General features: G+C 41.3%; 1 protein-coding gene across 3 annotated transcripts in view; it reads left to right on the top strand.

Annotated features, from left to right (window-relative positions):
- NDUFAF2 (NADH:ubiquinone oxidoreductase complex assembly factor 2) overlaps positions 1-26,287 on the top strand; it is a 249,402-nt gene that overhangs the window by 159,059 nt on the left and 64,056 nt on the right. For all 3 annotated transcript variants that reach the window (XM_073623183.1, XM_073623175.1, XM_073623187.1), the window contains one exon: positions 21,124-21,213. In XM_073623183.1, the coding sequence (XP_073479284.1) occupies positions 21,124-21,213 (90 nt within the window). The remainder of the gene's footprint in view (positions 1-21,123; positions 21,214-26,287) is intronic.

Consider the following 26,287-nt stretch of genomic DNA (forward strand, 5'->3'; position numbering starts at 1 on the left):
TATCTGAGCATGCAACCTGGCAGGCTGCAGGAAAAGAGGGGGGATGAGAGAGCGCCCCCCCCCCCCGAACCGTACCAGGCCACATGCCCTCAACATTGGGAGGGTGCTTTGGGTGCTTTTGAGAAGATAGATGCTCTGGTCCCTGGGTGGCATCTGAAAGGTTGCAAACCGTGATGTAGATGAGGTAGACCTTTCTGCGTCGAGTGCTAATCCATCTCTATGAAGGTATAGTAGAAGAGGAGAAAAAAAAAATAAGTCAAACAGGGTAGTTCAAGCCAACAGGGTAAAAAGGGAGATTCCAGCATGGATCTGATGGCAGAATTTCTGCACATTACTCAGGAAGGGGAAGTCCGTGCTCTGTGAACACCACAGTATTATGGGAATCGGGTAGAGTGCGATGAGCTTGATAGCCCAGGTGTTCAGGTTTCATTCTTGTGTGACACTACATGCCAGGCACTCTGAGTATCCATCTTTGAAGCAGAAGGTGACCCTTCGTTGGTCTGCCCTTCGTCGAGGTTACTGACCACTGACGTTTTACCATCACGTGTAATGGTCAGTTTGGATGGGTAGCCCCAGCGATAGGCGATGTCATGATTGCGCTGTGCTTTAGTGACAGGTAATGGGAACTTGCGTCTTTGCATAGTGAATTGCGAGAGGTCAGCAAAAAGTTGGATGGAATGCTTCTCAGGCGGTTGTTGATTTTTGCAGAAAGCCAGCATTAATTGCTCTTTTATATGAAAAAAGTGTACCCGCGTCAGAACATCTCTCGCTATATTATCTGGAGATGAGAAGGCTTGGGCAGGTGGTGTATTCTGTCTACTACCAAGTCTGAATCAGACACTGCAGGCAGAAAAGCTTTCATGAGGTCATGGGCATATTGCTGCAATTGCGCAGGTTGTGCAGATTCAGGGATACCACGGATCCTGACATTGTTCCTGCTTGATCTGTCCTCGAGGTCGGCCACATTGGCCTTAAGCCAGGTCACCTCCTCAGACTGGTCATTATGGGCATCCACCAGAGAATTGTATGAAGAAGTATAGTCCCCCATTTTCTTCTCAACATGATCAACTCTCCCCTCTAATTCACTCACTTTAAAACTTCTCATGTAGTCCATCATGTCAGCATGAAGGGAGCAGCGGAGGGAGACAAGCATGTCTTTTATGCCTTGTTTCCTCTGAGCAGATCGGTTCGGTTCGGTACGGTACACTATTTTGAGTGTTTCCATTGTGAAAGTGGCCCATACAACCGAACCGAACTGCACCATTCAGGGTCCTGCTTCAGATGTGGGGCCATAGAAAATGGTACGGTTTGGTTAGGGCGGAGCTACGATACATTCCACTGATTGGTGGACATGTGACGCCATGCTAGGCATTTTTTCTAAACCCACGTATGGCCCCTGTCGGTCCGACTTGCAGTGGAAACGCTCACCTGAATAGGCCGGACCATTCTAGGCCTTCCCAACAAGCATCTCCCCGTTCTGCCTAATGACACTGACACTGATCACGCTCCCTGTAATCGGGAGCGGTGATCAGTGATGTGTCACACACATTCCCCCCCCCCCACAGTTATAATCACTCCCTAAGACACACTTAACCCCTACAGCGCCACCTAGTGGTTAACCCCTACACTGCCAGTGACATTTTTACAGTAAACAATGCAATTTTATAGCATTGATTGCTGTATTAATGCCAGTGGTCCCAAAAATGTGTCAAAATTGTCCGATGTGTCAGCCATAATGTCGCAGTCACGATAAAAAATCACTGATCGCCGCCATTACTATTAAAAAAAAAAAAATCAATAAAAATGCCATAAAACTATCCCTCTATTTTGTAGACACTATAACTTTTGCGCAAACCAATCAATAATCGCTTTTTGATCAATTTTTTTTTTTTTTACCAAAAATATGTAGAAGAATACGTATTGGCCTAAACTTAGGGAAAAAAATGTTTTTTTTCTGTATTTTTTGGGGATATTTATTATAGCAAATAGTAAAAAATAATGCGTTGTTTTCAAAATTGGCGCTATTTTTTTTGTTTATAGTGCAAAAAATAAAAACCGCAGAGGTGATCAAATACCACCAAAAGAAAGCTCTATTTGTGGGAAAAAAAGGACATCGATTTTGTTTGGAAGCAACGTGGCACGACCATGCAATTGTCAATTAAAGCGACGCAGTGCTGAATTGCAAAAAGTGCTCTGGTCAGGAAGGGGGTAAATTCTTCTGGGGTTGAAGTGGTTAAAGGAGAAGTGTAGAAATATAGAAAAATCTATACATTCTCCCCTCCATGCTACAGCATTGATCTGATGCTGCTCTGATGAGCTCTGCCAGCTCTAATTCCAAGAAATCATGTGACTGCTGATCACTCAGTTCAGGACCACCAGGGAAGCCATCCACACTGGACCACCAGGTATGCCCCTAGACCCCCAGGGAAATGCCACTATGTGCCCAGGCAGCTGCCAATCTGTGCCCAGGCAGCTGCCCATCAGTGCCTACTCCAATGCCTACCACTGCCAGTGCCACCAGGGATGCCCATCAGTGCCACGTATCAGTGCCCAGCAGTGCCACCTATCAGTGCCCATCAGTGTTGCCTATCAGTGCCCATCAGTGCCACCCATAAGTGCCCATCAGTGCCGCCTATCAATGCCCATCAGTGCTGCATATCAGTGCCACCCATCAATGCCGCCTACCAGTGCCCGTCAGTGCCCGCTCATTGGTGCCACCTCATCGGTGCCGCCGTATCAGTGCCTGTCAGTGCCGCCTTATCAGTGCCCATCAGTGAAAGAGAAAACTTATTTACACATTTTTTTAACAGAAACAAAAGCAAAACTTTTATTTTTTTTCAAAAATTTCGGTCCAAACCGCAGAGGTGATCAAATACCACCAAAAGAAAACGCTATTTGTGGGAACAAAATGATAAAAATTTAGTTTGGGTACAGTATGCATGACCGTGCAATTGTCATTCAAACTGCGACAGTGCTGAAAGCTGAAAATTGGTCTGGGCAGGAAGCTGTCTAAGTGCCCTGTATTGAAGTGGTTAAACTATGTAGTGCAAGTGACTGCCTGATTGCATACAAATTGAAAGTGTTTAGGTTTGAGCTCCTATCATATGGGTTTTACTAAAGCTAAAGAAAAATGTATACTGTATGGCCAGCCTAACTCCTGTGCACATGCACAAGAGTTTATTGATCTCGTTCTGGCCAGTCAAGGTGGCCAAAGGCTTTAAATCCAGAAAAAGACCAGGAAAAGATGGAAACGCTAATGATGGAGCGATGAGGGGGAGTTTAGACAACTGGGCACTTAAAGCGGGGGTCCACCTATCTATCGTTTTTTTTTTTTTTTTGGAGTTCATTCACAAACTTTTCTTCTCATGATTATCTACTCACATGTTCTGTGTAATATGTCCGCCTGTGTCCGATTTCGTTGTATAGAATAACTTATATTATTCACTGAAGGCGGTTTCCATCTTCATTGTGGGCATTTGAAGGCCACAAGCATTTATTTCCTGGATGCGGTGAATGCTGTGCTCCCAGGTTGTGGTTGTGATGACTAGAGGTCGACCGATATATCGGCCGATATTTGGTGTTTTTTTTCTTAATCGGCATCGGCCGATTGTGCTGATAAAAAAGGCCGATATAACTCAGCGCAACTTGCAAATGACTTCTGAAGTCAATACAAGTTGCCTGTAGTCTTCTGTGAAGCACTTCTCTCCCCTCTCTGGGCAGCCTGCCAAATCTGATAAAAAGAACCTGAATTGATACAGTGTTTACACTTCTGAATGAGCTGAACTCCGTGTGTAGAAGTTCTCAGTTTAACCATTTAAAGACTAAATCTTTTCTGACACTTGTTGCTTACAAGTAAAAATCCTGTATTTTCTGCTAGAAAATCACTTAGAACCCCCAAACATTATATATTTTTTTTTTAGCAGAGACCCTAGGGAATAAAATAGCGGTTGTTGCAATATTTTATGTCACACGGTATTTGCGCAGCGGTCTTTCAAACGCAATTTGAAAAAAAAAATACACTAATAAATTAAAAAAAAAACTAAGCAGTAAAGTTAGCCCATTTTTTTTCGTCCAAAAGTTTTGATTACCTGTTTTTGTGTATTTATTTTTAAGATATAGTTTTTTTTTTATATATATCTTTTTTATCTAAATTATACATACAAGTGAACTGATTGGAGGTTTGTTTTGTTTAATAAATGTTTAAATGTAAAAAATTTTCTGTATGACTTTAGGTTGCTTTCACACTGCAGCGGGCATGCGTTGACGGTAAAACGCTGCTAGTTTTTGCGGCGCTTTACCGTCATTTTAGCGGCGCTATTCGGCTGCTAGCGGGGAGCTTATAACCCAGCTAGCAGCCGAGGAAGGTGTTAAATGCGCCCCTGAAGCGCCGCTGCCGAAACGCTTTGCAGGCACTTTGGCAGCGGTGCGCATTCATTTCAATGGGCAGGAGTGGTGGTATACACCGCTCCAAAGATGCTGCTTGCAGGACTTCTTTTAACATCCTGCCAGCGCATCGCCTCAGTGTGAAAGCACTCGGGATATCACACTGAGACTGCAGGGGAGCCGTTTTACAGGCACTTTATAGGCACTATTTTTAGCCCAAAAGCGCCTGAAAAACGCCCCAGTGTGAAAGGGGTCTAACTGTTAAATTTGATGAGATGAAGGAAAAAAAAAAAAGAAAAGAAAAAAAAAATCGGCCTAATATATCAGCCCAAAAAAATCGGCATCACATATCGGCCATTGGCCACCGAGATTTCTAAATATCGGCATCGGCCAGAGAAAAACCCATATCGGTCCACCTCTAGTGATGACGCTGTTGCACAATGCATGCTGGGAAGCCTGAGACTAGCTCCCAGGGGACTGTGGGAGGTCTGGGAGAGGCTAGAAACACGCCTACTCCCATGGGAGGAAAACCAGAAAGTGCTAAGAAGATTAGAAAAAAAAAGGTAATTACGGCGATTTAAATTTTTTTACACAGCATGTCAGCATCTAGGCAAGGAAGAGAATGCATAGAGATAATGTTCAAAATTTGGGTGGAACCCCGATTTAAAGCGGAAGTAAACCCATCGATTTAATGGTTTCAAAAAACAGTTACATTCCCGGCATGCCAGAAATGCTAACTGTCACATTGGTTGTGCTCTCAACCAAACTGTCAAACCATCCAATGGCTGGTGTCATAACTGATCACATGTGCAGCATCATGACAGTTGAAGATTAAACCGAGGCCAAGATGGCAGCTTCCTTGTCTAAAAAACGATAGGAGGGTTTACTTCCACTTTAAGAAGGAGCAGGGTAAGATACCATAATGTGCAAATGCTGTCTGCTCTGCATGCTTGCACATTATAGCAAAGGCTCCTGGGGGCCCCAATATGTCTTGGTAGTCTAGTGTCGCATAAAACTGGCAATACATTATACAATTTTCTTGAACAACTTTTCTTTTGATTTACCAAAACCATATAATATGAGGTCAAACCTAAACACCTTAAATTTGTATGCAATCAGGCAGGCCCTTCTACTACATAGTTGAAGGTAAATCTAAAGGAAATTGAACAAGAAAATTGTGTAATGTATGGCCAGCTTAAAGGTGATATCCTCTGAACTATAATGATGATTGCACATAGAAGTGTTATCAGTAACAATGCAAGTGTTTTAAATAGTTGATCTTAGTCAGTCTTTGGGTGCTTTGAACTGTGTATAGCTCACTTACACTAGCAGCACAGTGGTTTAGTTGTTGACACTCTTGCAGAACTAGGGTGCTTGGTTTAAATCCCAACCAGGACACTACCTGCATTGATATTGCATGTTCTCGCTGGGCTTGCATGGGGTTTCCTCCCACACATCAAAGAAATGCTGATAGGTTAATTGGCTAATGTGTAAATTGGCCCTAGTATGTGTATAGCTTGTATGTATGAATGTAAGATTGGGGACCTTAGATTGTAAGCTTTTTGAGGGCAGGGAATGATGTGAATGCACAATATACATGTAAAGCTCTGCATAAATTGTCCGCGCTATATAAATACCTGTAATAAATAAATAAATATATATCTGTATTATGCATGAATGTTGCTGTGGATAAACTGCTTGATGACTGCAACCACAGCACTCGCATCCCCTAAAACAGACTGCTTGCTTCTTTGTGAAATCCTTTTCAAGTATATTCCCATACTTTATTAAATGAAAAAGTATGTTAATTATTCACAGGAGATGTTCCACAAACATTCCTTATCAAAACTTAATTTTATTTGAAGCGATCATGCAGAACAAAGGATTCCAGTTCTTTCATTTCTGTAAATGAGCAGTGTGTGTAATATAAAGCAGTGATGAGCATTAACTTCATTATACCAGTTGTCAGAAATCTTGTCTCTGGTTGGAATGAAGACTTTAATATAATATAATTGGATACTTGAAATTGTTATATAAGGCTTCCCCCAGCTAGTTACATTTTGAAAATCCTAGGCATTTGGTCATGTGATGAATTTGTATAATTCCACGCTTTGGTAATATAAATGTGGCTGCTGCCTATCCAAAAACACTTCACTAAGTGAAATAATAACATAAAACTTGAAATGGGGAGGGTAAATGGCGCTGCCAAACTATAAAAATGTGTATAATGCCATGTACACACGACCGGACTTTTGACGGACTGAATCACGTCGGACTTTTCAACTGACTTTTGACGGACTTTCGACGGACTTCCGTCGAATCGGACTTGTCTACACACGATCACACCAAAGTCCGACGGATTCGACCGTGATGACGTACGACCGGACTAGAATAAGGAAGTTCATAGCCAGTAGCCAATAGCTGCCCTAGCGTCTGTTTTCGTACGTCGGACTAGCATACAGATGAACGGATTTTTCGAACAGACTCGAATCTGTCGGAAAGATTTAAAGTCCGGCCCTGTGTACACGTCATTAGACTTCAAAAGTGTCAAATCAGACCCCTAGTGATTGTCCATTGACATACACCTTCATAAGATTTCATCAAGTGTAATTCATAAACCGGGCTATTAAAAGTGTTATGTGCAAAAAATACAAAGGTGACCATCAATTCCAATTGGAAAATAAAGCAAAAAAAAAAAATATATAAAGTGCTGGTGCAAAATAATAGTCCAAGTGCTTGCAGCAAAGACTGACACATATATATATATATATATATATATATATATATATATATATGTGTGTGTGTATATATATATATATATATATATATATATATATATATATATATATATATGTGTGTGTATATGTATATATATAGATATATATATCAATGTTCTTATCTTGTGATTTTGCAAAAAATTCAATAACAGCTTCTGTGCAAAAGAGGTGGCTTACACTCGTGCTGCCCTCTCAGTTCTACACTCACTGGAAAGCAGTACCCCTGCAGGGGTAGATCGCATGTAAGCAAGGTATCCTCTGGTGTAGGTGCCAAATGGGATAGCCTCCTCCGCGGAGTATTTAGATCATAAGATGTGTTTCATATATGTTGATCCTGCCAGGAATATAGCGCTGTGCTGTCCAGATTGCAGTGTTTTCAGCCCCCTGCACCATGAAAATAGGAAGTGTGGACAGCACAGAGCTATATTCCTGGCAGGATCAACAGATGTGAAACACATCTTATGATCGAAATACCCCGCTGTGTCTCCACCCCATCCCATAAGTTATGAGTTATGCCGCGTACACACGGTCGGACTTTTCGTCTACAAAAGTCCGACAGCCTGTCCGACAGACTTCCGGCGGACTTTCGGCGGACTTGCAGCAGACTTTCTAACGAACGGACTTGCCTACACACGACCACACAAAAGTCCGACGGATTCGTACGTGATGACGTACACCGGACTAAAATAAGGAAGTTCATAGCCAGTAGCCAATAGCTGCCCTAGCATGGGTTTTTGTCCGTCGGACTAGCACACAGACGAGCGGATTTCGGGGTCCGTCGTAGTTACGACGTAAAGATTTGAAGCATGTTTCAAATCTAAAGTCCGTCGGATTTGAGGCTGAAAAAGTCTGCTGAAAGTCCGGAGAAGCCCACACACGATCGGATTACCAGCCAGCTTTAGTCCGTCGGCGTCCGTTGGACTTTTGTAGACGAAAAGTCCGACCGTGTGTACGCGGCATTACTCCTGCAGCTTAACGCCCAGATGGGTTTGTTCTACCTTATGAAGAAAACTGGGCATGATGATGCAATGGATTGAATTTTACAGTTGCTTCAGTAGTTGGGTGGAAGATAGGATTTTTATAGAAATCGCTCTCCACTGGTGAGCATGTGCCAGAGTGCAAGTGTTTAGATTTACCATGATTTGTCCTCTGTAAAGTCTCTTCTTTCAGGCAGCTGCTGAGCTAAGGAAGGACACCTCAATCCCACTGTCTGTATAGGTAAAGTTGTCCATGTCTTCAAAAGTGCATTAACACTATTTAGCAGATAAAATATCCAGTTGCCAACTGCCTCCTGTAGATTTACTGCTACAGGGCGCGCGTGTATACATATATATGTATGTATGTATGTGTGTGTGTATATGTATGTATTTCTGTTATTCTGCATTCCTGCACGACCATCCAGCTTTGCTGTGATTCGTCACAGCACATGCCTATCACCGGGTCCCGGCCAACGATTGACCTCCAGCACCTGGCGATCGGCTCTGAGCTTCACCAAACACAGCTCTGTGAATGTAAGCAACACAGAGCTGTGTTAAGTGACGGATGGAAGTGAAGGGGATGTTTGTTTGTTCCCTGCTAAGGGAATGAAAACAACTAGATCCCTTAGTGAAAGCAGCACACAGTAAACACACAAACACTTGTTAGGCATACACTTAACCCCTTAATTGCCCTAGATGTTATCCCCTTTCCTGCCAGTGTCATTAGTACAGTGACCATGCATATTATTAGCACTGATCACTAATAATGTCAGTGGCAGTTAATTACCCCCAGTATCAATTAGTGTCAGATAGCCCGCCACACTCGCAATCCCGTTGTAAGTCGTTGATCGCTGCCATTACTAGTGTAAAAAAAAAAATCAATACAAATTACAGTATATATCCTATAGTTTGTAGACGCTATAACTTTTACATAAACCAATAACTATACACTTTGGGATTTTTCTTACAAAAGACATGTAGCAGAATACATTTTGGCTAAAATTTATTAAGAGATTATATTTTTATTATTTATCGGATATGTTTTATAGCAGAAAGTAAAAAAAATACTTTTTTTTCCAAAATTGTCAGTATTTTTTCATTTATATGATAAAAAAATAAAAAACCCTGAGGAAATCAAATGCCACAAAAAGAAAGCTCTATTTGAGTTTAAAAAAATATATGAATGTAATTTGGGTACAGTGTTGCATGACCATGCAATAGTCAGTTAAAGTAGTGCAGTGATGCTAAGCAAAAAATAGCCTGGTCATGAAGGGGGTAAAACCTTCCAGAGCTGTAGTGGGTTCTGTAAGGGCTCATCTGCAGCTAAAAAAATAAAATAGCTGATTTTACAGGCATTTGAGCTTTTATTTCAGCTTGAATAAGCCTGTGCTTTTTTGTGCTCTTTTGCACGTTTTAATTGAGCTTTTTTGAACATAAGCGTTATTTTGTTTTGTTTTGTTTTTTTGTTTTGTTTTTTGTTTTTGTTTTTTTGTTTTTTTTTGTTTTGTTTTTTTATCACAAAACCTCCCCTCAGCAATTTTTAAAAAATTTTTTTCTGTGCTTTTTTGAGCTTTTTCATGCTTTTTCATGTGTTTTTAGGCACTTAGGTGTCCTTTCTGCTCGAAAGCTCTTCTCAAACACGCGAGTTTGGTGGGGTTTTTTTCTGCCTGCAAGCTCATATGCCTGTAAACTGAAAACGCCATAGTGTGCATGGACACATTGGCTAACATGGAGGGGAGATTCCAGGCAGAAAAAATGAAAGCTCAAAAGCCTGTAGGAGCCGCTTCTTTGTCACGCAGTGTGCACAAGCTCTTAGAATGAGGACATCTGCAGCAGTTTGATTAAATAGATTACATTTATTAAGCTGACTAGGAATGAGGTTCACCTTGTACACATTTGTAGTGGGTTAGATGGTTTTCAGTAGAGACTAAGTACAGAAATGAGTTTATGCTCCCAGTGGTCTTCCTACAGTAGAAGAAAGTCAGTTGCCCTCTTTTGCTGGAGAAAGACTATTTAGGTAGATAGGCTAGTTGTGAGTAACTGATCACTTTGTTATAATGCTTTTTTGTAAGGCAGGATCCAACACTATCACCTAGAAATCCAAAGAAAGCAACTTAAATGTCCAAAATGACGTTACTGTTTATAGGGAAAAATAACTAGCTATGAACTAGCTATGCAAGCAGCAGTCTCGGCCTTGTTACAATATGCAGCGATATGGCTTAAGCATAGATCCTGAACTAGTCAATGAAGTTGCCCCTGTGCAGTACTGGCAGCGGCTTTGTGCCTGTGGGCCTGACTCCCAAACCAGCTGACAACGAGGAGTCTTCTTGGCTTTGATCTTCTGCTTTCCTTCATGTGACCTTTGCTGACGGATAAATTATTTCTTTCTAATCCATTCGAGAATATTAAATCCTTAAGGGTGCATGTTAGTCTTTCTTGTTCAAAGCCATTTGAACATTGCTAATTTGCAATGCAATTTTCATTGTAAATATTATACAGTAAAGCCATCTTCTTAAGATCTTCTCTTTTCTGAAGAACAAATACCTAGAGTCTCCTCTAGGTATTTGGAAGACTTACTGCTTGTCTTACTGCATCCTCTCTTCCTTCCACATAAAATATTGGGATTGATGAATGAATATACATAACCATTTTCCATAAGAGGCATTACAGCTAGATATATGGTGGGGGCTATTTTATGAGACTGATGTATGCTATACTGTAAAATTTAAGGATGCTCGTGAAATTCACCCTTGAAAATTAAAAAAAAAAAAAAAAAAGTTCCCTAAGCACCTATTTAATTTTCATATAACTAATGATATTAGACTTGTGTTCCAATTAATAACATTGTTCTGTATCTGTAGTTTTCTCTAAAAGCCCTTACACACAATCACAAAATTGTAAGAAAAATACCACTTTTGAAGCGATCGTATGATAATCTGATCATTAGTACACAGCTTTCGATAGCTGATCACGTCCGATCATCCCGTCATTATCTGATGGGACAGGTACGAACATTTCTCTCGTACAATACCAGATCTCACAATTTGCTTTAAACAGTTGTCGTTCAAAAATACAACACAAATACACTACAACATCCCTTCCAAATTTTTATTCTGTTGTACGAGAATTTTCGCAACTTTTAGTAAACTCTTAATTTTTAATATGAGACTAGCATACAAACAAAAAAGGATTGATCATTTGTGTGTACCAGGTACTCTACTCTAGTGCAGGGATATGCAATTAGCGGACCTCCAGCTGTTCCAAAACTACAAGTCCCATCATGCCTCTGCCTCTGGGTGTCATGCTTGTGAGTCTTGCTATGCCTCATGGGACTTGTAGTTCTACAACAGCTGGAGGTCCGCTAATTGCATATCCCTGCTCTAGTGTTATGAATTAAAGCTGAGTTCCAGGCAAATGGCCAAATATACACATGGAATGTATATGAAGGGGCTGTTTGATTCGCCAAAGGGTTTGTTTTTGTTTTCAATTTGTTTCTGAAATATACACGGCCCTGTCACAGAGTAGAGCCAGATGGACGATATTGTTTTCTTTGTTACAGTTAAAGTGATTGTAAACCCTTACATATACCCAGTGAAGTGACTGGCCTCTGGTGATACACAGAGATGAAACAAATCCTCCTACATAAGTTCTACCTGTTTATCCGCAGTCTTCGCTTCTCTACATCATGCGAAGTCCAGAATTTATAAAGCTTGTCTGAGCTGTCAGAAAAAAAAAAGTGGAGAGCTGAAATCACACTCTGCAGAGCTCAGTGAGGCGATCTCTGAGAGCTTATTGGAGGTAACATTAATATTCCCATCGCACACATTCCTGAAAAAAGTTTTAAGATGTTTGGTGCTGCTTTTATGAGTGAAAATCGTTTTGACTCAACCTGAAGATCTGTGAGATGCTGGCAGATATCTTCACTGTTTGGAGGGAAGGGACACTTGCCCCTTCACACAGGAACAGAGTTGAGGCAGTCAATCAGCTGGAGGTCCCTTCCCTGTCGCATTTTTACTTTTGGTCTCAGGAAATCTTGCCAGAAGTGGGTCATGCAAAACGAAACCAAAGAAAATGCCCAGCTGAACTCACCAGCCAGTCTGCAACCAACCAAATTATCCTGTCTTTTTAATGCAAACTGTTAGACAGTATAATTCAGTTGGTTGCAGACTGGCTGGTGAATTGAGCTGGGAATTTTCTTTGGTTTTGTTGTGCGTGCGTTGCCCTTCCATGTGCTCCTTGCTGTGAAGGCAAATTATAGGTGGGGGCAGTGGTCAATTGTTTGTTACTGATGTAATATTGGTGAGGGGACACACTGGACACCATTGCTGTCATTGTGCTATGTGCTGGGTGTCCAGTGTGTCCCTGTTCCTTTGAGGGGTGGGCTCCTTCCAAGCTCACCTGCCCTCTATCTATCCATTAGAATGCATGTGCTTCTATTATGGAGGCTGTCGTAAATTTACAAGAGTTAGAACTGCAGATAATACTGGGTTGGCCTGGAGCGGCTCTGCAGCTTGCGCATGTATTTCCAAATGTGTGTTAACTAAACCCCTGTTTTTATTGCAAACGGTTAGACAGGATAATTCGGTTGGAGGCTGGCTGTTGAATTGAGCTGGGAATTTTTTTTGGTTTTGTTTTGCATGCGTTTGCCTTCCATGTGTTCCTTGCTGTGAAGGCCAGTTATAGGTGGGGGCAATGGCCAGTTGTTTGGTACAGAAGTGATTCATGCTGATAGCAGAGGAACGAAGCAGCAGACAGAAATTACACTTAGTGGTGGCCAGTCCACAAGGGGCACAGGGGCATTGCCCCCCCCCCCAGCCTGCACAATCCATGTGTGTGGCCGTGCACTGTATGGAGCGCCGGACCAACCTACCAATCTACCAGGGGCACGTGGCCAGAGCCTGAGGCCCCAGTTGGCCTGTTTCATGTTGTCCTCGGTGCAGAGCACTGCGCCTGAACCCTCCCACCCTGCAATACCAGCGAATCAACACTTTCCATTGGCTTCTGGCTTCCCACCCTGGCCCATTAGGACAGGAGGCCGAAGACCCATACCCTGGAAAGAAGACTGGGTCAACACAGAAGCCATAGCTGCAGGCACAAGGGGAACAGTGACCGCTGGAGGGCTCCGCCCATAGAGTGAGTGCGGATCTGGAGGGGCCGCCCGCGTGCCCCCCCCACAATATCCTCCAGGACCAGCTGCCACTGCACTTAGTGCTCTTAATTGAGACAAGTACACACTATATAAGGCTATGCTTTGTTAATATTTCATAGCTGAGGTTTACAACCACTTTAAGGGATGCAGTAGTATTATCTCCCTACTCCTAGTCAGCTGATTGGACGGTGAAAGAGCAGAACAAGTCTAAGGTTGAGGTTATCCCTCTGTTCTCTCCTTCTGTTCCTATTCAGCATATTTGCATGCAGCACACCTGATTTGTTCCCACCGTTGCCCCTCCCTCACCTAGTGATGCTGTACAGTAGCTTACAAGAGGCTAATATCAAATACATTTATGTACTTACAGTGTTTGCATTTAAAAAGCACATTCAATGCTGTATTATGGATATACATCTGTATTCATTTTGTGTTTTTTTTTTTTTTTAAGTTATCTGTCTGACGTTGCTTTCTCTCTAGAGACTGCTGTAAGGGTGCATACTGCGTGATTGGCAGTTACAATCTTGTTAGGGTGCGCTAAGTAGCCATTTTGTTCTGTAAACAATGAATATCATAATTGATCAGAGTCGGTGGGGCCAAAAGGAGACATTCGATTGAAGAATCAAGAAAAAGAAGATACGGGGATGATAGAGGAGATGAATAATGCATAGAAAATAAGTCCAAGGTAAAAAAATAATGGAATGCTGCCTTAGTGCTGAGAGATGGATTTTACCACTTTCTCCTTTTAAAAAGAAATATTTCAAACAGTAACCTGAAATACTGTTCTCAACAGTCTATTCAACTCCTGGAGCAAACCTTTTTGGCTTTCTTCAGCTGCAGAGGTCAAACCAATATCCTCCCGAATTATACTTTAATCATGTGATGTTTATTGCTTGCATTTGTAAAAATATTTCTAGGGGAATGTGCACATCTGGGGGAGACAACGTTTTTAGCCTAGTGTGCCGAAAATTGTTTTTGTAAGAACTTGAGTGTCAGATATATAAAACAAATTGTCTACTTCACATTCTCAATTATTTTTAGAGAATGGGAAAAACAACCCACAACATTGGTGTCAGTGACTGCAATGATAAACTTCCAGGATTGGTATCACTCATTGGTGTGAGTGCAGTAAAATACCTCGGAGAAGAATGAGGCAGTATGCATAGTGCACCACAGCAAACAGTAGGTGTGACAAAATTACACAGTGGTAGGGGTTTAAAACCTGGCCCTACATACAGAGTATAGGAGTCAAAATTATGTAATATACAAAGTGTAGGTGTCAAGAGTGCAGGGGTCAGGTTATGCAACGTAACTAGTGCTGGCCTGGCAGTGAGTGAGGGGCAGATACTTGAAGTTTACTAGGCACGTTACTCAGTAGAGAGATCCAAGCCACTGCCATCCTGTCTCAGCCAATGGGCTTTCTTGCCCTTGTGCAAGATCTGCCCAGATGCAGGGATACTTTCTACCCCTTACTGGTAGTGTGTTGATATTTTACCTTAGTCCCCTATAGGCCGACACTCAAGATGCTCCCAGCTGGAACTTGCCTGCTAAAGAGGAGTGGGCCCCCTGCCATACAGCAGAAGCTGTGCTAAAGCTCTGTTGGCATCCCTGTCAAATCAACCCTGCTACACCCTTTTTTTTTTTTTTTCCCCTGAGCAGGAAGATGGTTGTGAGGGAACCGTCCAGCACCCAGCTTGGGTGCCTCCTCAAGATATTGTTTCCTTTAGTCTAGATCTAGGAAACGGTATTATAGCTGAGCACCCAAGACTAGACAACACTAGCTTAGTTGCAAACTGGAACTCCCTTTATTGAAATTTCACACACAATATGTAGCACAGAAGATCAGGTTGAACCTGATTACATTACCCTAACAATGCAAGCTGTAAACAGGAATATGATTAACATAGCTAAGGACAGCCAACATAGAACATAATGCTAATACACATCTAACAACTAGTAACTGACAGTGATCTAATTAACATGAACTATTAACAATTAGTTTCTTAAACAAACCTAGGTAGGTACCCAGACCATTCGGCACCCAGCCCACAACCCTGGATAAACAAAACATAAATGCATAACATCCCACAATGGTTCGGTAGCAAGGTACAGTTGTCACAATGTTAATCACATCTCCAAAAGATGATCAGACAGAAACAATATGTGATTCCATTAACAATGGGAATGCACACCTAGGAGGCACACAATGGGACAAAGACACTTAACACCTTAAACAGATTATATCAGGAGACCCCAGAATCAGGTTGCTTTGAGCTGATATTAACATCTGCTCTGAGTATCACAGTCTAAAGCAGTCAATGCTAGTTTGGGCATAGAGGCCCCAAATATGTATCTGGGTCCTCCAGTTTCCAGAGTCTGTGTGCTTTGGGAAGACATTGACTTGATTCCAAAACAAGACCACAGAGGGTCCTCCAGGCACACACTCCCAAAAAGTAGTGTTCCCCTAAAAGCCAGGGCCTATAGTCAGTAGGTAAGAGGTTACCCTGCAGTCCCCACCAAAAGCCCCTGTCCTGGTTGGGTCTGTCACAATGGTCACATCATTTTGTTGTGTTTATTTTTATTTTTTTCATGATAGCCACACTTACGAGTTCTTTCAATTAAGTTGCACAAACTTCATAGTTGATCATACAGATCTTTTTACAGCTCTGTAGTTACTTTTCTGCTTTGGTGCAGTTTTTGTTTCTATCACACATACTTAAAGGGGAACTAAAAGCATACATATTACCTTAGTTTTACTGGTATGACACCTGCCCAATCCTCTTCTTCACAGCTTCTTCCAAGGTGCAGGTCTTCAGCTATTTTGATTTGGCTGGCACAAAATGGCTGCACTCCTGCACATGAGGGTCATCCCAGCACATTGGCAGCATGCCACAATAGAAACTCAGCTGCGCATTTGCAGCTCTGAGTGTTCTTTCAGCAGAGGATTGCGAATCCTAGGCAGGTAAGTGTGCTTTATTGCAGAAGAGACATTGCTTGTCTCTTCTGCAATGAAAAGTCTGCTTCTTAGCATTTTTTACATTTAGTTCTACTGTAAAGTAGACAAAACCTTTATTTTTTTTTCATTTTGGAGGGTTTTAACCCCTTTTATTTATTTGTTTCCCCTCTGTCCCATTTATTGGAATTCAGTTGTTTCATGAAGGCTCAGCATCACGTGTGTAGTACTATGCAGCCTGCCCAGAAATGCCCAGTCCTCCAGACTGACATCCATCCATCAAGGCATATCATATTTGCATAAGTTCCATAGGCCAGCCCAGCCCATTGCTTACATTAGGACTGAGGCCATTTGAGAGAAGAACTGAGACAGGGTGCTGTGATGTTTTCAGGAAGCTATGTACAGCACCCTGCTGACCTTATTGGGTCTAATATAAGGTATGTAATGAGAATAGGTTTTATTAAAAAATGTCTTTAGCGTGTTAGGGAGAGGGAGGAGCCGGTAAAGGCAAAATACAGTGCAGTGCAAAAGTATTCACACCCCTAGAAATTTTCCACATTTTGTCATGTTACAACTAAAAATATAGTGTATTTTATTGGGATTTTATGTAATAGACCAACACAAAGTGTCACATAATTGTGAAGTGGAAGGAAAATGATAATTGGTTTTCATAATTTTTTACAAATAAATATATGAAAAGCGTGGCGTGCATTTCTATTCAGCCCCCCCGAGTTCTACTTTGTAGAACTACCTTTCACTGCAATTACAGCAGCAAGTCTTTTTGGGTCTGCCAGCTTTGCACATCTAGAGAGTGACATTTTTGCCCATTCTTCTTTGCAAAATAGCTCAAGCTCTGTCAAATTTGATGGAGAGCGTCTGTAAACAGCTATTTTCTTGTCTTGCCACAGATTCTCAATTGGATTTAGGTCTGAACTTTGACTAAGCCATTCTAACACATGAATATGTTTTGATCTAAACCATTCCATTGTAGTTCTGGCTGTATGTTTAGGGTCGTTGTCCTGCTGGAAGGTGAACCTCCACCCCAGTCGCAAGTCTTTTGCAGACTCTAACAGGTTTTCTTCTAAGATTGCCCTGTATTTGGCTCCATCCATCTTCCCATCAACTCTGACCAGCTTTCCTGTCCCTGCTGAAGAAAAGCATCCCCACAACATGATGCTGCCACCATGTTTCACGGTGGAGATAGTGTGTTCAGGGGTATGTGCAGTGTTAGTCTTCTGTCACACATAGTGTTTTGCTTTTAGACCAAAAAGTTCAATTTTGGTCTCATCTGATCAGAGCACCTTCTTCCACATGTTTGCTGTGTGCCCCACATGGCTTCTCCCAAACTACAAACGGGACTTATTATGACTTTCTTTTAACAATGACTTTCTTCTTGCCACTCTTCCATAAAGACCAGATTTGTGGACAGATTCTCCCACCTGAGCTGTGGATCTCTGCAGTTACCATGGGCCTCTTGGCTGCTTCTCTGATTAATGCTCTCCTTGCCCGGCCTGTCTGTTTAGGTGTACAGCCATGTCTTGGTAGGTTGTAGTTGTGCCATACTCCTTTCCATTTTTGGATGAAGGATTGAACAGTGCTTTGTGAGATCTTCAAAGCTTGGAATATTTTTTTAAAACCTAACTCTGCTTTAACCTTCTCCACAACTTTATCCCTGACCTGTCTGGTGTGTTCCTTGGCCTTCATGATGCTGTTTGTTCACAAAGGTTCTCTAACAAACCTGAGGACTTCACAGAACAGCTGTATTTATACTGAGATTAACTTACACATAGGTGTACTCTACTAATTAGGTGACTTCTGAAGGCAATTGGTTCCACTAGATTTTAGTTAGGGTTATCAGAGTAAAGGGGGCTGAATACAAATGCACACCACATTTTTCACATAATTATGTGCCACTTTGTGTTGGTCTATCACATAAAATCCCAATAAAATACATTTATGTTTTTGGTTGTAACATGACAAAATGGGGGAAATTTAAAGGGATATGAATACTTTTTCAAGGCACTGTATAACTGGATTAAACTTCAGCTTTAATATTATTATTATAATACAGGATGTATATAGCGCCAACAGTTTGCGCAGTGCTTTACAGCAGGAGGGCAGACAGTAGAGTTACAATACAATTCAATACAGGAGGAATTGGAGGGCCCTGCTCGTTAGATGAAAATACAATTTAATACAATCGAATATTGACCAATCAAAATTCCCATTAAAGTAGAACAATAAGCAAAACTTTTTTTTTTCTATTTTAGACAGAGCAAGGAGAATTATAACCCCAGTCATATTTTTTTCGTCCATTCGTCCTATTGCTGAGATTTCCCTTCACTTCCTATCCTATAGCCAAACAGGAAGTTAGAGTAAATCCCTGCAAATTAAGGGAATTCCTTGGGGACCCCACAAGTCTCCGAAAACTAGTGTCCCCATTGGAAGATATCCCCTCTATTACTTTTCTGAAGACAACCAAAATTTGGGATTTTCTTTACTTTCACTTTCAATGCTAATGGTAAACGGGACAAATAGGGTGAACCTCAACGGGCACAAACAGTAGTAAAAACTCACAGGCATTCTATTTGCATTTGCACTCTATTAAAAAAAAAGTGTTGCCTTTAGTTATACTTTAAGTTTACATAAAAGTCCCACTGTATTCTACGGAAGCTGTGCATCTGAAAAGGTAATCGGACGGCAAGACCAGTCAGTGGTATTGCCTTTAGGCTCCCTGCAGCTTATGTTTTCCCCATTACTGACCTGCTGTGCCTTATTTCATGCTGTGTAACAGTTGGATGAAAAGATTGGAGCACCACACCGGCATATAAAAAGCCAAAAATGATGTGTTATGTGATACGATAAATATCCATATAGAGGAGCCACATTTTTTATTCCATGCTGTATTTTTGTTGAAAGGTTGGGTATCTTGGCAAAGGAGCCAGGCCTTTCTTCCTCATGTCAAAGCTGCCATCCCGACGATGGGGGGGGTCATCAAAAAGCAGCAGGAGAGGTGACGAAAGCCCAGATCCACAGAGTAAATGAAGTAGGGGCAGGAAGATGTTTGCCTTGCAGGTCCTTAGGTACGGTTTCCTCTTCTGCAGGCATCCAGATGAACAGCAGCACTGTAATAACATCCAGCAACACTAGATATGTAGCTATAAGGCTATAGACACGGAGTGTCTAAGTACCGTCACATGCGCTGCTGTTTTTCAGGAGGAATTCAAGGTAAAAGGTAGATTTTGCAGGATATTATTTAGCCAAAATTTGCTTATCAACATGCTCCCAAAAAAGATGGCAGATACTCCGTTATGACTAGAGGTCATTGTTAAAGCGGGATTCCGGGCCAGCAAAATTTTTTTTTTAAAGTCAGCAGCTACAAACACTGTAGCTGCTGACTTTAAATAAGTAGACTTAACTGTCCTGGGTGCTTGCGATTTCGGCGCCCGAGGCCGACCCGTCCCTCGGCTCTCGGGTCCTGGCACCGCCATCCTAAATAAGGGAAACAGGCAGTGGAGCCATGCTGCTTCACTGCCAGTTTCCTACTGTGCTGTGAATGGCCCGGTGGTTTTCTGGGAACACACACAGTTCCCAGAAGACAACGGGGCCGCTCACCGAGGAGCATTACACGCCGTGGAATAGGAAGAGGCAGATTAGGAAGACTGCCTAGCAACAAGGGTTTCAGGTAAGTACATTTTTTTTTTTTCATGTTTTTTTTTAATTTTTTAAAGATTTTTGGTGCAATTTTTTTTTTTTCTAGGGTGGCCCTCCACTTTAAGATTGCTTCCGCTGGTCTAGCCCTACATTATTTTTAATATTATTATTAGAATAATATAGGATTTATATAGGACCTTGAGAGCAGGAAGTCTTGAGAAGAGCGGAGATGACAGTTTCGGTGATATTTGGAGACACGATTGGTAATGCAGCTCAAGGGCAGAGTTGTGTATTGCTTTGTATGTTAGTATTTTGCATTTAATTTGCTGGGCAATTGGAATCCAGTGGAGGAATTAGCAGAGAGGGGTGGCAGACAACCAACATGTGGTTGGTAAGGTAGATGAGTCTGGCAACAGCATTCATGAAAGACTAAAGAGGAGGTAGCCTATGGGAGAGGTAGGCCTATGAGAGGAGTTGCATTAGTCAAGCTGAGAGAAGCTTTGGTACATGGGTAGGCTTTTCATTGCTAGAGATGTATTTCACAAGGAACTGCTTTGATTTTTCCCCTGACTGCTCCAATGCATGGAGAAGTAAGTAGCCATAGATATTTTAAAATATATCAGAAAATCTCTGTGTGATAAAGAAGACTTGTTCTTGCTTTGTAATTTTCACTTAAACCCAACTATTACAACATTTGGCACTGTATTTTTGTGAGTGCCTACCTTGTGTTTGCTTGTTTCAGGTGCTGTTTGGTTTGGTAGTGTTAAGAGACCGCAGTCTGCAAGAAACAACACTTCTACTTTCATAATTGTCCCCTATAACCCATAAACTGAATTGCCTTCACTCTCCCTAGCTTCTGCTAACCTAACTTGGCCCTTTGGGATTCCATAAAGGTAAATTGTGTGTTCAAACGCCATGCATCATAAATCTTCCATACACCTATAATGGACTCTTGTTTAGACCATTTTCCTTTTCATAAGTACCACATAGGCATTCAGAAAAAGCCCAACCCTAAGTGAAAATAAACTTTATATAGAAAGGCGCCACTGTGTGTTTTCAGGGATTTAATTGTAGCAGCTTTTATGTGTTCTTGCTACCTATTTTTTCCTTTTGCCAGTTTACAGAATATTCCGGGCTATCATAGGTGGCTGGTGAATTAACATACTTGTACAACACAATAGTTCACTTGTTTGCATGTCGTGTACATAAAGACTTCTGTTTTTCTTCTCTTAGGTCGGGCAGTTAGAGAGAGAAGAATGGTAGAACCGGTGCAGAAAGACACTTCCAAATATGAATTTGGAAACATGCCAATAGAATGGGAAGGTAATTGTTTATTTTTCTTACCATTTATTGGAAAGATGTCTGGCTGTAAAGTGAGATGAAAAAATGTGATTTGTATTTGCTTTTATTTCAGCGTATGTATACATATGTTCAAGTACAGATTGTATTTATATAGATATACTGTATGTATAGATATATCAAAATTGACAAACCACAATTCTCTTTCTATAGTTACTAATGTGACATTTAGGTGCACATTTGTCCTAAATTAAGCAACCTGCTAATACAAATCAAGCTTTCAGATATACTGCATGAGAAATATCAATTAAAAGAAATACTATAAATACATTTTTTTTTTCTAAATCTATATGTATATTTTTTAATTATACAAATTCAATGTACACCAGAGCTGCAAAAAAATTAGCTCCAAACACTTTCTTTGACAACTGTTGTACAACCGCTTATTTCAGTTTAACCACTTCAGCCCCGGAAGAATTGGCTGCTCAATGACCAGGCAATTTTTTGTGATACGGCACTGCGTCACTTTAACTGACAATTGCGCGGTCGTGCGACACTGTACCTAATCAAAATTGCCCCTTTTTTTTTTTTTTCCCACAAATAGAGCTCTCTTTTGGTGGTATTTGGTCATCTCTGTGGTTTTTATTTATTGCGCTATAAACAAACAAAGAGCAACAATTTTGAAAAAAACACAATATTTCGTACTTTTTTCTGTAATAAATAGCCCCAATTAAAAAAAAAAAAAAAAAAAAAAGCTAAATTTTTCTTCAGTTTAGGCCGCTATGTATTCTTCTACATATTTTTGGTAATAAAAATCGCAAAAAGCGTATATTGGTTTACGCAAAAGTTATAGCGTCTACAAAATAGGGGATAGATTTATGAAATTTTTTATTATTTATTTATTTATTTTTACTAGTAATGGAGGCGATCTGCGATTTTTATCGAGACTGCGACATTATGGTGGACACATCGGACACTTTTGACACATTTTTTGGTCGATTGACAATTATACAGCGATCAGTGCTATAAAAATGCAATGATTACTGTATAAATGTCACTGGCAGGGAAGGGGTTAACACTAGGGGGCGATCAAGGGGTTAACTTTTATGTGTGTGTTCTAACTGTGGGGGATATAAGTGATTATAGGAGATGAGAGATCGTGGTTCCCAGCTCATAGGAACTCACAATCTCTCTCTCCTCACAGAACTGGAATGTGTGTGTTTACACGTACGTGCCCACGATTGTCACGATTATTGGCACCTCTGCTGTGCAGCCGGCGTGCGTGCGCCTGCTATCCCACTTAAAGGGACCGACATATAGCTATGACGGTTCACGCGATTGTGCTAACCTGCCACAGTATAATGATGGCAGGTGGTCGGCAAGTGGTTAAAAAAAGAAAACTACTTATAACTGGTAAAATAAGTATTGAACACGTCACCATTTTTCTAGGTACCGTATTTATCGGCGTGTAACACGCACCCCAATTTAGGAGGGAATTTTAAGGAAAAAAAAACTTTTAGGAGGGAAGTTGAAGGGAAAAAAACTTACATTTAAATGCCCATCATTGCAGCCTTCTCAGTGCAGCCTTGCCCCAGTGCAGCCTTGCCCCAGTGCAGCCTTGCCAGTGCAGCCATGTCAGTGCAGCCATGTCAGTGCAGCCTTCCCCAGTGCAGCCTTGTCAGTGCAGCCATGTCAGTGCAGCCTTCCCCAGTGTCCATTGCAGCCTTGCCCCAGTGCAGCCTTGCCCCAGTGCAGCCTTGCCCCAGTCCAGCCTTGCCCCAGTGCAGCCTTGCAGCTCGCTGAGCTTTAAAATCGCCGACCGCAATTTGAAAATGGCGCCGCCGGCGCCGAAATACACAGAGCCGGTCCTCGGCTCTTCTCGGCGGCTCTCGTTCACTTTCGGCTCCACTCGGGATGGGCGTGACGGTGAGCGGAGCTATCCGAACCTAGCCGAGTACACTCGGCTAGGTTCGGGCGGTACTCGAGTGAAGCCGAAAGTGGCCGAGAAGAGCCGAGGACCGGCACTGTGTATTTCGGCGCCGGCGGCGCCATTTTCAAATCGCGGTCGGCGATTTTTTAGATCTGACAGCGGGGGATCGCAGGGGATCGGCGTATAACACGCACCCGCGATTTTCCCCTGATTTTAAAGGGGGAAAAGTGTGTGTTATACGCCGATAAATACGGTATATATCATTATAAATGTGCTACTGACATAAAATTTTCACCACATGTTGGTAACAACCCATGCAATCCATGCATGCAAAGATACCAAAACAAGTCTTCAAATCTTGAAGATTCCGTGGGCCTCTTCTATGAACTCTGATCTTTAGTTCTTTCCATAAACTTTATATTGGATTCAAGTCGGGTGATTGGCTGGGCAATTCTAGCAGCTTTATTTTCTTTCTTTGAAATCAATTGAGAGTTTCCTTGTCTTTGTGTTTGGGATCATTGTCTTGCTGAAATGTCCACCCTCGTTTCATCTTCATCATCCTGGTAGATGGCAGCAGACTTTTATCAGGGATGTCTTGGTAAATTTTTCCATCCCATTCTTCCTTCAAGCACATGAAGTTTGCCAGTATCGTATGCTGAAAAACAGCCCCACACCATGATGTTCCCACCTCCAAACTTCACTGTTGGTTTGGTGTTTTTGGGGGGATGTGCAGTGCCACTTGACCTCCAAACATGGTGTGTATTATGGCATCCAAAGAGATAAGTTTTCTCTCATCTGACCAGACTATATTCTCCCAGTATTTCACAGGCTTGTCTAAATGTTGTGCAGAAAACTTTAAAGGAGCTTCAACATGCTTTTTTCTGCAGCATTGGAGTCTTGTGTGGTGAGCATGCTTACAGGCCGTGCATTACTTATTGTTTTCTTTGAAACACTTGTACCTGCTAATTTCAGATCTTTCTGAAGTTCTTAACAAGTTGTCCTTGACTCTTGGACAACTCTGCTGATAATTCTTTTCAATCCCCTGTCAGAAATCTTGTGAGGAGCACCTGGTCATGGCCAGTTTATGGTGAAATTATGTTCTTTCCACTTCCGGATTATGGCTCCAGCAGTGCTCAATTCAGAAGTTTAGAAATCCTTCTGTAACCAGTGCCATCAGTAAGTTCTGTAACAATAAGATTGCAAAGGTCTTGAGAGCGCTCTTTGCTTTTACCCATCATGAGAAGTTTCTTGTGTGACACCTTGGTAATGAGACCCCTTTTTATAGGTCATCAGTTGAGACTGAACCAGCTAATATTAATTTGCGCTGACAAGGGGCAGGATTGTTTTCTAATTACCGATAGATTTCAGCTGGTGTGTCTTGGCTTTCCATGCCTTTTTTTGCACCTCCCATTCTTTGTGTTCAATACTTTTTCTGTGTCATTCTATTTTATTACACATAACTTAATTTCTGAACTTATTTGTTTTGGTTTCTTTGCATGTATGGATTTCATGGGTTGTTATTGACGTGGTAAAAATTTCATGTCAATAGCACCTTTAGAAATATCTTTACCTAGAAAGGTGATTTGTTCAATACTTATTTTACCCACTGTAAGTAGTTTTCTTTTTTTTTTTAATTTAAATAAGCTGTTGTATAACCGTTGTCAAAGGAAGGGTTTGGAGCTATTTTTATTTATTTATTTATTTTTTGCAGCTCTGGTGTACATTGAATTTGTATAATTAAAAAATATACATATAGATTTAGAATTTTTATTTTTTATTATTAATCAATAGTATTTCTTTTATTTGATTATATTTCTCATACAGTATATCTGAAAGCTTGATTTGTATTAGCAGGTTCCTTAATTTAGGACAAATTTGCACCTAAATGTCACATTAGTAACTCTAGAAAGAGAATTATGGTTTGTTGCCAGCATTTGAATATCTAATCACCACTAAGTCCCCCCGTCTTCCATATTGCTCTTCCTCTGCAAATTACTATTCCACAATTTTCATGCTGAATGGTCACCTATTGTCTATGCTGATAGAATATTTTATTTACTTCTTCCTTGTGTCAGCAGCGCTCATGAAAGCCTATCCGTCATTGCCAGGGCCTATGGAGATTTAGAAAGAGCATGCCTCTTTCTGCATTTTATTGCCTGCTTGTTCCAGCCTCCCGATTTCCCGTAGCATTTAGTGATTAATGGCAGTTCTAATTTGCATGCTCACTTTTATGCTCATTAAAGTGTATTATGTGCCAGTAGGAGTATAAAAGTTCAATGGAAATCTCATGCATACTAATCAAAATGCAAATAAGCACAGATGAAAGAATGCTGGGGCTCGATAGGTATGGAATGTCCAGTTATCTTTGTAAGCTGTGTTCAGGCACAAACGGCGCTGCATAAAGTGAATCTGTCACATATGAAGTAATATCACAGTGCTGCAGAGCCAACTGAGACACTTCTGGAATTATTTTTTATGTTTTGAATTCTTTCTGCCATTGCAGAGTAATTAGTTGTGGAAATTCTGCATAGGGATGGGAACGCTTTGATGCTGTTTTCTGCTTTAACACTGCTGATAATTATTATGGTTACACTAGACTATATTTTGTTTTATGCTGTAACATTGATCTTCACACTGGCAAACGCAGCAGAGACCTCTCATTGTTTATGAACTGCTGCCTGTCAAAATTCTCTTTTCTTGGTATCAAAAATCCTTTTCATACCGCCAGAAGGAGAATCCATAACGCTTGACATCCTTACAGCAATGCACGGGTGCTAAATAGGTTGCAAAGTTGGAAAGAGGCCACCCGGAGGAGGCAACGTCAAACTGCGTTCTTTGGACCAGCACTAGGTCTTTGGTCTACTCTTGCTGGTCTGTGTGTATCAGCTAGATTCAGTTAAATGCTATAGAAAAGGAGAGAGAAGGTTTGGGACTTTAAATGAAACCATGGCCTGGTAAGGCCAGATGTAAGGTCAGATCCCTGTCAATTTGAAAAAGGGGGAAAAAAAGGGAGGAAAATAGGAATTTAAATGAAGCATATGGGTGCAAATAAGTAAATATTAGGATAGGTAAAGTTGATCTTTAGATGTAAAAGGATCCTGCGAGCCACCAATAACCAGATGCTAAAATAAATAAATCACAAGGAAGCTGCTAGCGTTAAACACGTCA

Source organism: Aquarana catesbeiana, linkage group LG01 (assembly GCF_042186555.1).
Source record: "Aquarana catesbeiana isolate 2022-GZ linkage group LG01, ASM4218655v1, whole genome shotgun sequence".
NCBI lineage: Eukaryota > Metazoa > Chordata > Amphibia > Anura > Ranidae > Aquarana > Aquarana catesbeiana.